Here is a 13,019-nt window from a genome sequence, read left to right as displayed (position 1 = left end):
ACTTTGGGAGGCCGAGACCGGCGGATCACCTGAGATTAGGAGTTCGAGACCAGCCTAGCCAACAAGGAGAAACCCCATCGCCACTAAAAATACAAAAAAAATTAGCTGGCGTTGTGGCGGTCAGCTATAATCCCAGCTACTTGGGAGGCTAAGGTAAGAAAATTGCTTAAACCCACGAGTCCGAGGTTGCGCCACTGCACTCCAGCCTGGGACAGTGCATGACTGTGTCTCAAAAAACAAACAAAAAACAGATTATTGGTGGAAAAAAGTTTAAGATGCACTTTTAGACCAAAGGCAACTGAAATGGGGGTAAGCTCGGATGATATGAGAATCCAGAGTAAGCATGGAAGGCATTCCCTATGCGTTGTCTCATTTGCACCAAGACCAACAACGGGAAAAGATGACATTTGAACTAAGCACCATCTACAGCAAGGTGGAGGAAGAGAAGGTTTTTGGACTCTTAGTTGTCAAAGAGGTTTAATTAGTTTTGTCTATTATACTAGAGATAAATGAAGGTTCCACACATCTAAGCTCACCTACTCCGGGGTCTTCATACCCGACAGACAAAAGGTAATCATCTTTTTCGGTATCCCTCCAACTTCCTTCTGCTACAAATTAAGATCCTTGCTCACTCCAGTAAAAGCCCTTAGACTTAAACCCTGGCTAACTGACCCATTAAACAAAACAAAAACAGCATATGCATAATAATTCGAATCTAGCACCAGAAACACCCCGAGAGCCTTACAGCACCTCCAACCAAGGCTCCTTTCGCGCCCTAAACTCCCAAAGTGCCGCCCCCGACCTTAGGCTAAGCTCCGGCCCCCGCATTTCCGGGCAGAGAGTGACCACGTGGTTGTCTCTTGTAACAATCCAGCCCTGCTTCCACCCACTGGCTGAAGCCCGAGAACGACAGTAGAATACACCAATAGGACCCTGAAAGAGTCTAAGCGACAGCCTTTTGACCACTCAATGTCAGCTAGGTGTGAGTAAGGCGGGACTTTAAGTACGGAAGCTGCCCCGGGACATGAAAAAAGGAACACGGGGAAAGACCCGGTGAAGGGGCAGAACAGGCAGGTGAGAGCCTGAAGAGCTCAGTAATCTGAAGCTTGGTGGGAAGAAGGGATTCTGGGCTAGAAAGGGTGCAGAAGCCTGAAGTAGAAAGAGACAGGATTTTGGTCCGGGGTGGAGAGAGGGAGTGCATTAAAAAGGGCCAAGGCCCACGATAAGGTAGACATTTAAAAGGGCAGATGCCCCGAAAAAACATTTGAAAGGGTACAGATGCCCAAGACAGAGCAGACGCTTGAGGAGACCAGCTCGGCAAACGGAAGACATTTAAAGTGGTAGGTTTCCAGGAGAAAAGGAGTTTTTAAGACTAGAGCTAAGCTTAGAAGACATTTAAAAAGGCATGGGTTGGGATTTGGGAACACGTTTTTTAAAGAGGCAGGAATAAAGGAGTCGCTTGTCAAGGATCTGGTTAGAGAAGACTGAGGGTCTTCCTCTAAGGAGGAACGTGCGCGCCCGCTCTCCCCCATTGTTCCTTCTGGCTCCTCCAGGTTCCCTCGACCCAGGACCCCCCGTTCCTAGGCTATGGCCCCCAGTGTCCTGTAGACCTGGCGGGCCCCCCGTGCTTGCGACCCCTAATTGGGGGTCTGGGCGGCTACTGGAGGGTCTTGCAGAGAGGCAGAGAAGGCAGGACCATGACATCTAGGGCCTCTGAACTTTCCCCGGGGCGCAGCGTGACGGCTGGCATCATCATTGTTGGAGATGAGATCCTTAAGGTGTGTCTGGGACAGAAGTCGGGGGAGGGTACAGCGTTCTCTTCTCCTTAAGGGCCTGCTGCACATCCCTCCATGAAGGGAGGTGAAACGGGACGGGGCGGGGAGGGGGGCTTGCTCCGTTAGGATCCTGGAGTGAATCCAATAAGAAGAAAATTAGCCCTCGTTCTTTCAATTACTTTACTGATGAACTTGTAGCAAAGTCTCTACAGTTCTTCAATCTGAGAGAGCTGAATGAAAAAAAAAAAAAAAGGTCATTGCAATTTACCAAGCAGTATGGTAGAGGGCGGAGGGGCTGCACAACAATGACAGGAAGCCCCTCGAGTAGAGGAGGTACCGGTGTATGTACTGCAGACTTAAGAGTTTTACCCAGCCTTTTTGGAAATGACTCAAGGTACTCAGCATAGTGCATAAGTGAGCCAGAAGGGAGGAATCCCTTCTGAATTCTCAGAAAGGCTTACTAGAGGACATAGCAGATGACAGAGTTTGTTTTGGAGACAGGATTTTGCTCTGTCGCCTAGGTTCGAGTGCCATGGCACAATCACAGCTCACTGCAGTCCCCATCTTCCAGGCTCAAGCAATCCTGCCTCAGCCTGTGGAGTAGCTGTGACTACAAGTGTGAGCCACCACACCCGGCTAAATTTTTTTTTTTCCGGGGGCGGGGGTGGTGGGGGTGGAGCAGAAAAAGGGTCTAACTATGTTGTTGCCCAGGCTAGTCTGAAACTCCTGGGCTCAAGCAATCCTCCTACCTTGTCCTCCCAAAGTGCTGGGATTACAAGCATGAACCACCGAGCTTGGCCAAATGTCAAGTTTTAACAGTAATTTTTAAAAATATTTTTTGTAAATTGGTCTTTTTTTTTTTTTTTTTTTTTTTTTTTGACATAGAGTCTCACTCTGCTGCCCAGGCTGGAGTGCAGTGGTGGGATCTCAGCTGACGCCTCTTGCATTCAAGCAGTTCTCATGCTGGGATTACGGGTGTGAGCCACTGCACTCAGCCTTAATAGACATCTTTTTTTTTTTTTTTTTTTTTTTTTTTTGACAGAGTCTTGCTCTGTTGCCCAGGCTGGAGTGCAGTGGCGTGATCCATCTTGGCTTACTGCAACCTCCGCCTCCCAGGTTCAAGCAGTTCTTCTTCCTCAACCTCCTGAGTAGCTGGAACTACAGGCATGCGCCACCACACCTAATTTTTTGTATCTTTAGCAGAGACGGGGTTTTGCCATGTTGGCCAGGCTGGTCTTGAACTTCTTACCTCAAGTGATCCACCCACCTCAGCCTCCCAAAATGTTGGGATTACAGGCGTGAGCCACTGCACCTGGCTCTGACCCCTACATTTTTTTTTTTTTTTTTTTTTTGAGACTGAGTTTCGCTCTTGTTACCCAGGCTGGAGTGCAATGGCGCAATCTCGGCTCACCGCAACCTCCGCCTCCTGGGCTCAGGCCATTCTCCTGCCTCAGCCTCCTGAGTAGCTGGGATTATAGGCACGCGCCACCATGCCCAGCTAATTTTTTATATTTTTAGTAGAGACGGGGTTTCACCATGTTGACCAGGATGGTCTCGATCTCTCGATCTCGTGATCCACCCGCCTCGGGCTCCCAAAGTGCTGGGATTACAGGCTTGAGCCACCGCGCCCGGCCTGACCCCTACATTTTAAGTGGCTACTAGGGCCTGGCAGTGTGCCTTACATCACAAATATGTGATTTTACTAATCCTCACAACAACCCACAATGTTGGCACTTTTTTTCTTTTTTAAATTTTTATTTTATTGTTTGTTTTATTAATGAGGTTCTCACTAGGTTAACCAGGCCAGCCTCAAGCAATTTTCCTGCCTCAGCCTCCCAAAGTGATGGGATTACAGGCATGAGCCACTTTGTCCAGCTCTTTTTTTTTTTTTTTTTGAGACAAAAGTCTCACTCTTGTCGCCCAGGCTAGAGCTAATTTTTTGGGGTTTTTTTGTAGACACAGGTTATGCCAGATGCCCAGGCTGGTTTCGAACTCCTAGGCTCAAGCATTCCTCCCACCTCACCCTCCCAAAATGCTCGAATTACAGGCGTGAGCCACCACACCTAGTCGGCAAAAAATCCGAATTAATGATGAAACTGAGGGTCAGAGAGGTTGAGAAACCTGCCCAGGGTTACCTAGGAAGTTGCAGAGACGGGATTCCAGCCTGATGACTGATTCTCCCTTACTCCAAAATACAGGCCCTTTTTTTCTTTGGTGACAGGGTCTCTGTCACCCAGGCTGGAGTGCAGTGGCATGATCTCAGCTCACTGCAATCTCTGCCTCCTGGGCTCAAGCAATCCACCCACTTCAGCCTCCCTAATAGCTGGGACTGCAGGCGTGCGCCACCATGCCCAGCTAATTTTTGTATTTTTTTGTAGAGATGGGAGTTTCACCATATTGTGTAGGTTGGTCTTGAACTTCTGAGCTCAAGCAAGGCATCCCCTTCAGCCTCCCAAAGGGCTGGAATTACAGGCATGCGCCACCACACCCAGCCATCAGAACACAGACCCTTAAGGACTAAATCCTTTGTAGAGAATTAGAAGGAGATGGGGCTGGAAAAGAAGATAGGATATACACCACAGACAGCCCCAAATACTCTGCAAAGGAATTTGAACTTTCTTCTGTTTACGGTTGGAAACAACAAATAGCTTTTGAGCCCAAGAGTGATGCAATCACAGTGACGCATTAAAAAGGTTACACAGGAGGCAGAGCAGAGCACTGTGGCTGGAGGCTGGGAGCCTGGCCAGGAAGCTGTTCACCATTGTCTAGGTAAAAGGTACTGAGGACCTGCTTGGTGGCAGTGGGGACAGAAAGAAGAAAGCAGGCTGGGCATGGAGACTCACGCGTGTAATCCCAGCACTTTGGGAGGCTGAGGTGGGAGGATCACTTGAGACTAGAAGTTCAAGACCAGCCTGGGCAACATAGTGAGTCCCCATTTCTACAAAAAAAAATCAAAAATTAGCTGAGTGTGGTGACAGACACCTGTAGCCCCCGCTACCTGGAAGGCTGAGCTGGCCCTTGAGCTCAGGAGGTTGAGGCTGCAGTGAGCTGTGATTGAGCCACTGTACTCCCGCCTGGGTAACAGACCCAGCCTTAAAAACAAAGCAGTGGATTTTCCCACTCTCTTGTCCAGTCCAAAGAGCAGAGCACTGCATCATCAGGCAGATGCAGCTGTCATCGCCAACCTCCTCCCCTTCATCCCTGCAGTACTGACGGCCCCATCCTGTTCAACCCCCAGGGACACACTCAGGACACCAACACCTACTTTCTGTGCCGGACGCTGCGCTCCCTAGGGGTCCAGGTTTGCCGAGTCTCAGTTGTACCTGATGAGGTAGCCACCATTGCAGCTGAGGTCACCTCTTTCTCCAGCCGCTTCACCCACGTCCTCACAGCAGGCGGCATCGGCCCCACTCATGATGATGTGACCTTCGAGGCAGTGGCACAAGCCTTTGGAGATGAGCTGAAGCCACACCCTGAGCTGGAAGCAGCCACCAAAGCCCTGGGAGGAGAAGGCTGGGAGAAGCTGTCACTGGTGCCCTCCTCTGCCCGCCTGCATTACGGCACAGATCCTCACACGGGTCACCCCTTCAGATTCCCGCTGGTCTCCGTCCGAAATGTCTACCTCTTCCCAGGCATTCCAGAGCTGCTGCGGCGGGTGCTGGAGGGGCTGAAGGGACTGTTCCAAAACCCAGCTGTTCAGTTCCACTCGAAGGAGCTGTATGTGGCTGCTGATGAAGCCTCCATCGCCCCCATTCTTGCTGAGGCCCAGGCCCACTTTGGACGTAGGCTTGGCCTGGGTTCCTACCCTGACTGGGGCAGCAACTACTATCAGGTGAAACTGACTCTAGACTCAGAGGAAGAAGGACCCCTGGAGGAATGCCTGGCTTACCTGACTGCTCGTTTGCCCCAGGGATCGCTGGTCCCCTACATGCCCAACGCCGTGGAGCGGGCCGGTGAGGCCGTATACAAGCTCGCTGAATCAGGTAGGGACCTCGTGGACGAGGGGCGGTATGCACAATGCCATTGGTGCCACCCCAGCTCTCAGTAATGCCAGGGCTGCTGGGTGCTTCCTGCACATCCCAGAGAGGGCAGAAGACAGCTAGTGTTGATTCATTAATTCTTCCAGTAAATGTTGACTGAGTACCTACTTTCATCAGCACTGTGCTAGGTGTTGGGGATATGGTTCAGTAGGCTAATGTATGCCCTGCTCTTATGGACCAGGGTTTTAACAAGAAAGATGGATACTAAACAGGTGATTCAGCATGGGGGGATGAAGGGAGTGATCTCCCACAGCAGGAAGATGAGCCTTTATCTGGGGTCAGAGAAGGCCAAATGACATAAACAGAGGGTTAAGGAGGATTTGGTCAGACCAGTAGGTGGGCCAGAGCAAAAAGTATGAATGAGGGCCTGACAGGAAGCAGCATGGGGTGTAGGGGAATGGAAGGAAGCCCGTACCCCACTCCCCCTCCCGTGGAGGAATGACATTGAGGCTACCGTGAGGTGTAGCTGGGTGGCAGATGGCAGGTCAGGGGCAGACTCTGCAGAGCCTAGTGGGCAGCATGGAGTTTGGACTTTATTCTAGGAATCCCGGGAAGATACCAAAGGGTTTTAAGCAAGGGCAGCATGCCTCCACTCCCCTTTGATGGCCGTATGTGTCCATCTGATGCCCTCTTCCCTGCCTGCTTGGCAGGGTCTTCTCTGGGGAAAAAGGTGGCAGGTGCCCTGCAGACCATTGAGACCGCCCTGGCTCAGTACAGCCTCACCCAGCTCTGTGTGGGCTTCAACGGGGGCAAAGACTGTACCGCCCTTCTGCACCTCTTCCATGCAGCTGTGCAGAGGTGAGCCTGCTCCCTGGGAGACAAGACCCCTGATCTGTCTGTTTCTCCAGTTCCACATCCCAGAAAGCAAGGATAAAGGGGGTGGATGGGTGGGGTTCAGGAGGGAGATAGCCATGGTGACCTCTCAGTTACATTCTCCCACCATATTGAGCGTATGATACGTGCCTGGCCTTGTGTATGGATGTGCAGGCCACCATCCCTGACCACGGGGAGATCACAGTCCCGCTGGAGAGATGAGAGATTTACATACCTGAAACAAGGATGCATGCTTAGATTTCAGAGGTGAGAGGTCAAGCGCCAGGCACGGTGGCTCATGCCTATAATCTGCCGGGCATGGTGGCGCGTTCCTGTAGTCCCAGCTGCTCGGGAGGCTGAGGCTGGAGGATCGCTTGAGCCCAGGAGTTCTGGGCTGTAGTGCGCTATGCCAATCGGGTGTCCACACTAAGTTTGGCAGGTTGCCTAAGGAGGAGTGAACCAGCCCAGGTTGGAAACGGAGCAGGTCAAAACTCCCATGCTGATCAGCAGTGGGATTGCACCTGTGAATAGCCACTGCACTCCAGCCTGGGCAACACAGTGAGACCCCGTATCTTTAAAAAAAAAAAAAGTGAGAGGTCAGAGTGGGCTTCCCAGAGGAAGTGGATCTAATAGATGGAAAGGACAAGGAAAAGGGAGAAGTGGGGTGAGTCTGTTCTTGGGACCAAAGAGAACAGTGAACTGTTTCGGGAGAGCCATTTCCCTATCCATGCTGGCAAGCCTGTGGATTCTTCCCCCTCCGCAGGAAATTACCTGATGTTCCAGACCCCCTCCAGATCCTGTATATCCGCAGCATCTCCACTTTCCCTGAGCTAGAACAATTTCTACAGGACACCATCAGGAGGTACTAGGGGCCTGGAGGTTTGGGCTCCAAGAGAGGCTGAACAGAGCCCACTCCTGACCCCTACTTCTGTTTCTTCCTAAGGTACAATCTGCAGGTGTTGGAGGCTGAGGGCAGCATGAAGCAGGCCCTGGGTGAACTGCAGGCACGGTATCCCCAGCTAGAGGCTGTCCTGATGGGCACCCGCCGGACTGACCCCTACTCCTGTAGCCTCTGCCCTTTCAGCCCCACCGACCCAGGCTGGCCGTCATTCATGCGCATCAACCCGCTGCTGGTAACGGGGAAGAAGGTGTATCGCCTTCGGTTTCTCACCCATCAGTCACTGCACCCTGGCTTCCCTGCAGTAGTGGGGAGGCTGGAGCCTGGAACTTGGATGGAGGGGCCCCATCATCCAAGGGAGGTGATGCTGTCTCTTCATTCATCCTTTTTTTTTTTTTTTTTTTTTGAGACGGAGTTTCGCTCTCGTTACCCAGGCTGGAGTGCAATGGCGCGATCTCGGCTCACCGCAACCTCCGCCTCCTGGGCTCAGGCAATTCTCCTGCCTCAGCCTCCTGAGTAGCTGGGATTACAGGCACACGGCACCATGCCCAGCTAATTTTTTGTATTTTTAGTAGAGATGAGGTTTCACCACGTTGACCAGGATGGTCTTGATCCCTTGACCTCGTGATCCACCCGCCTCAGCCTCCCAAAGTGCTGGGATTACAGGCTTGAGCCACCGCGCCCGGCCTATTCATCCTTTTGACCAATATTTATTGAGCCCAAATTCAGTAGCAGGCATTGTGTCTTCAATGTGGACAGAAGAGTGACTTATACCTGTGCTGTCCAATGTAGCCACTAATTATTTATACTTAAATTTTAATTAGTTAAAATGAAATACATATGCCTAAAAACCACTGAATTATATACTTTAAAAGGATGAATCTGATGGCATGTGGATACCTCAATTTTTTAAATTAAGTACAGTTAAAAATTCAGTTCTGGCTGGGCCTGGTGGCTCACGCCTATAATGCCAGCATTGTGGGAGGCCAAGGTGGGCTAATCACTTGAGCCAAAGAGGTCAAGACCAGCCTGGCCAACATGGCAAAACCCTATCTCTGCTAAAAATACAAAATACTATCCAGGCATGGTGGCACCTGCCTGTAGTCCCAGCTACTTGGGAAGCTGAGGCAGGAAGATTGCTTGAACCCAGGAGTCAGAGGTTGCAGTGAGCCGAGATCGCGCCATTGCACTCCAGCCTCAGCGACAGAACGACACTCTGTCTCAAAATAATAATAGTAACACAGGCCAGGCATGGTGGCTCACTCCTGTAATCCCTGCACTTTGGGAGGCCGAGGTGGGCCAACTGCCTGAGGTCAGGACATCGAGACCAGCCTGACTAACGTGGTGAAACCCCACATCTACTAAAAATACTAAAATTAACCAGGTGTGGTGGCAGGCACCTGTAATCCCAGCTACTCGGGAGGCTGAGGCAGAAGAGTCACTTGAACCTCTGGGTCAGAGGTTGCAGTGAGCCTACATGGCACCATTCTACTGCAGCCTGGGCAACAGAGAGACTCCGCCTCAAAAAAAAAAATAGTTATTTAGTTGTACTAGCCATATTTCAAGTGACCACCATATTAGACTATTAGCAGAAATATAGAACATTTCCACATCACAGAAAGTTCTGGCCAGGCACAGTGAGTGGCTCACTCCTGTAATCCCAGCACTTTAGGAGGCTGAGGTGGGCTAACCACTTGAGCCCAGGAGTTTAAGATCAGCCTAGTCAACATGGCAAAATCCTGCCTCATTAAAAAAAAAAAAAAAAAAAAAAAAAAAAAGCCAGGAGTGGTGGCACACGCCTGTAGTCCTAGCTACTCAGGCTGAGGCAGGAAGATCACTGGAGCCAGGGAAGTCAAGGCTGCAGTGAGCCATGCTTATGCCAGTGCCCTCCAGCCTGGGCAACAGAAAAGACCCTGTCTCAAAAAAAAAAAAATGAAATAAAGTGGACAGACATGGTCTCTCCCTGTCCTGGAGCTCCACCTTTGCAGTAGAGGGTGATTCGGGAATGGAAAGCAGAGAGTGGAGAAGATGAAGTCCCTCTCTTTTCTCTTTGCATATTCGGAGCAAGCTATACCAGGGAATCAGACAGCAAGCCCTCCCTCAGAAGCCAAGGGAGCAGACCAGCCGTGGTGGCTCACGCCTGTAATCCTAACACTTTGGGAGGCCGAGGTGGGTGGATCACCCGACGTCGGGAGTTCAAAACCAGTCTGGCTGTCATGGTGAAACCTCATTTTTTTTTTTTTTTTTTTTTTTTTGAGACGGAGTTTCGCTCTCGTTACCCAGGCTGGAGTGCAATGGCGCGATCTCGGCTCACCGCAACCTCCGCCTCCTGGGTTCAGGCAATTCTCCTGCTTCAGCCTCCTGAGTAGCTGGGATTACAGGCACGCGCCACCATGCCCAGCTAATTTTTTTGTATTTTTAGTAGAGATGGGGTTTCACCATGTTGACCAGGATGGTCTCGATCTCTCGACCTCGTGATCCACCCGCCTCGGCCTCCCAAAGTGCTGGGATTACAGGCTTGAGCCACCGCGCCCGGCCTTTTTTTTTTTTTTTTTTTTTTTTTTGTATAAAGATGGGGTTTCACCATATTGGTCAGGCTGGTCTCAAACTTCTGACCTCAGGTGATCCGCCTGCCTCAGCCTCCCAAAGTGCTGGGATTACAGGCGTGAGCCAGAGTGCCCAGCAAAACTCCATCTTTAAAAAAAAAAAAAAAAAAAAAAAAAAGCCAAGGGAGCAGAAGAGCCTTGGATGGGCCCCTTCCCAGGACAGCAGGGGTAGAAGTGGGAGAGGGGAGCATTTGTGACTATTCCATTACTCTGACCTCCCAGGACTGGACCTACAGAGACATCTGGGACTTTCTTCGTCAGCTCTTCGTCCCATACTGTATCCTGTATGACCGAGGGTAAGGGTATTAGGGGAAGAGAATGGGTATGGGGGTTTGTTAGGGTGCTAGGATAGGGAGGGCGACTAGGATCGCCCACCCTAGCACATGCTTGCCCTCCGCCCTCCCTGCTCCAGATACACATCGCTGGGGAGTCGGGAGAACACCGTGCGGAACCCGGCCCTGAAGTGCCAGAGCCCAGGAGGACGCCTCACCTACCGTCCAGCCTACCTACTGGAGAACGAAGAAGAGGAGCGGAACTCCCGCACATGACCGCCCACCCTAGGAGGGAGGGGAGGAGGCTCTCCTAGGGTGTAACCTGACAATAAACCGTGCCTCTCACTGTGTCTGTGGCTCTAGCTTGTGTCTTCCTGTTCCAGAGGATGGGAGAAGCAGAAGTGGGTCAAATGCTGCCAGCTGTGACTGGCTGTGCTCACTCTAAGGGGCCCAGGGGCAGGGCAGAACAGGTTGGAAAGAGCTCTCACTGATGGTTATCAATGTCAGCCTTAGCAGGAGCCCGCCAGAGGGCAGAAGCAGGAGTTGTGCCAACCACTGGAAAAGGGGCAACCAGGCAGGGCACTACCGGGCCTCAAAGAGGGGAAGCTGCCTTGGCCTATCTGTGAAATGAAAGATGGAGTGGCCAGGCCTTCCCTTCCGCTAACCCCACCCTCCCATCCCTGTCTAGAGAGGCTGACTCAGCCTGTTCCCAGGCCTAGAACCTTCCCTTTGCTAGACCCTGGATCCTTTGTCTCTGTAGTCATGAGGCTGAGTGGGGGGTAGGGACGGTGTTGATAAAAGGCACCAAAGGCAGCTCCCACACCCTTCCTCAGAACTGCTGCCCACATGCAGCCCCGGACACAGCCCCTTGCCCAAACCCTACCCTTCTCCCTCCGAGGGGCCCCTCAAGACACTGGGCTGCGGGTACCTGTCATTAAGATGGGCACAGGGTGGGAGGGCTTCCAGCGGATCCTGAAGGAAGTCGCCTACATCCTCCTCTGCTGCTGGTGTGTCAAGGAACTGCTGGATTAATGGTGGCAGGGAACTGCCTCCTCTCCCCACCAGCACCATGGCTGGCATCGCTCAGGTGGGCTGGGTAAACAGGAGGCATAGCTGCAGCTTCTGTGGCAGAGCTTGCCTCAGCTTCCCGTTCTCTTCTTTAGCCCTCAGCCCAACTGCCATCAAGACTTCTGGGGCCAGCGGTGCTTGACCAAGAATGGGCCGTAAACAATGAGTGGTGACGTGTGGATCCTGCTTTGAGCTGTGTCATCTGGTCGACCTGCCTCATCTCTGAGCCTCCCTTCCCAACCCCTGCCTTGGTGGCCCTCTGGTGGGCAGGAGCTTGGACTGCTCTGGCTAGACCCCACTGAGATGGCCACGGGACCTGGCACTCCTCCAAGCTTGGCACAGTGAGCCCACCAGCTCAGATGGTTGATGTTACCATACCCTCATAGTACCAAGAATGGACTGCCCCCCCCTAAGATATCTGTATGAGAATCACTGAATTATAAATATAATCCATAGGCCTTGAGGCCCAAGATTCTAAATACCTAAAGGGGAATCAGAAAAAGTCAGCACTAGAAGGGTCTGGGAGCCAGGGTGCAGAACAGAGAGGGAAGGAGCTTGTCTTGAATAGAACCGAGATTGAAAGCCAGGTTTTCTGACTCTGGTTCCTGGGTGGGGAGGGTGGAAGACAGTCCAGGTTCCTTTCAATCTGTGGGTAGGGAGGGGACCCAGCTTGAGTAGGATCTTCATCTGTGAGGCCAAGGGAGTATGGAAACCCAAAGGACCCAGCCTTTCCCAAATAGAAGACCTGATCCAGGCAGCTTCCTGCCTCTGAGGATCTTGAGGAAAGCACTGAGCTGAGAATAGTCCCCAGCTCATCAAGGAAGCAGAAGCCCATGAGCTACAAGAGCTCCCAGCTCACATGCAAAGAGAGAAAGGTACTTGTGTGGCCACACAGGTCCCTTAGGCTTATAACGGCACAGCCCTATCAGGACATAAACAGCTAGATTGAGCAGAATTGGCTCTTCACTTCCCCTTGGTGGCTATAGCTGGTGTTTTCCCTGAGTGGTAGCTATCTCCCAGTGGTAGATATATGTCAGCTGTGTGTCTTGTCTTGCTCATGGGGTGCTTAGGCTTACTGATGTGCCCACCCACAGCCCCCAAAACCGCAGGGCCAGCCATGGGACTTGTTCAACATTGCCGCGGGATCCCCATCCAGCATTCCCTGGCCCCTCTTGGGGCCCAGTTATCATCCCCCACCCCTCTGTCACCTGGGGCACTGGCCTGGAGATGGTAGATAGGGCCCTCTTCCTCCCTTCCTGGGACCAGCTCTTACTCAGTCTTCTTCATAGTTAACTCTTTTTTTTTTTTTTTCTAGATTATTTTCGTAAAGGTGATATATGCCTAGAGTAAAGAACTCTAGGCTGGGCATGGTGGCTTATGCCTGTAATCCCAACACTTTGGGAGGCAGAGGCGGGAGGATCACGAGAGGTCAGGTGTTCTAGACCAGCCTGGCCAACATGGTGAAACTCTGTCTCTACTAAAAATACAAAAATTAGCTGGGTGTGGTGGCATGTGCCTGTAATCCCAGCTACTTGGGAGGCTGAGGC

At 51.7% G+C, this 13,019-nt stretch overlaps 2 protein-coding genes across 4 annotated transcripts; both read left to right on the top strand.

The window, feature by feature from the left end:
* The first annotated feature begins 979 nt into the window (after window positions 1–979).
* Window positions 980–10,754, top strand: FLAD1 (flavin adenine dinucleotide synthetase 1). Of its 3 annotated transcripts, none has more exons than XM_003937760.4 (8): window positions 980–1,074; window positions 1,554–1,778; window positions 5,014–5,758; window positions 6,466–6,613; window positions 7,392–7,490; window positions 7,572–7,761; window positions 10,355–10,428; window positions 10,545–10,754. In XM_003937760.4, exons 2-8 carry the CDS (start codon window positions 1,698–1,700, stop codon window positions 10,678–10,680), a joined length of 1,473 nt encoding a protein of 490 aa, XP_003937809.1. In that variant the 5' UTR covers window positions 980–1,074; window positions 1,554–1,697; the 3' UTR covers window positions 10,681–10,754. The 3 variants fall into 3 exon arrangements, with proteins under 3 accessions (XP_003937809.1, XP_010346677.1, XP_010346678.1); XM_010348375.3 differs by having other exon boundaries at window positions 7,572–7,776; XM_010348376.3 differs by having other exon boundaries at window positions 1,004–1,340; window positions 7,572–7,776.
* An 85-nt stretch (window positions 10,755–10,839) lies between these two features.
* LENEP (lens epithelial protein) lies at window positions 10,840–12,743 on the top strand. Its single transcript, XM_039459828.2, has one exon. It carries the CDS (start codon window positions 11,251–11,253, stop codon window positions 11,434–11,436), a length of 186 nt encoding a protein of 61 aa, XP_039315762.1. The 5' UTR covers window positions 10,840–11,250; the 3' UTR covers window positions 11,437–12,743.
* The last annotated feature ends 276 nt before the right edge of the window (window positions 12,744–13,019 follow it).

This window comes from Saimiri boliviensis, chromosome 19 (genome assembly GCF_048565385.1).
Source record: "Saimiri boliviensis isolate mSaiBol1 chromosome 19, mSaiBol1.pri, whole genome shotgun sequence".
Taxonomy (NCBI): Eukaryota; Metazoa; Chordata; class Mammalia; order Primates; family Cebidae; genus Saimiri; species Saimiri boliviensis.
This window is presented reverse-complemented; position numbering and strand designations above follow the sequence as displayed.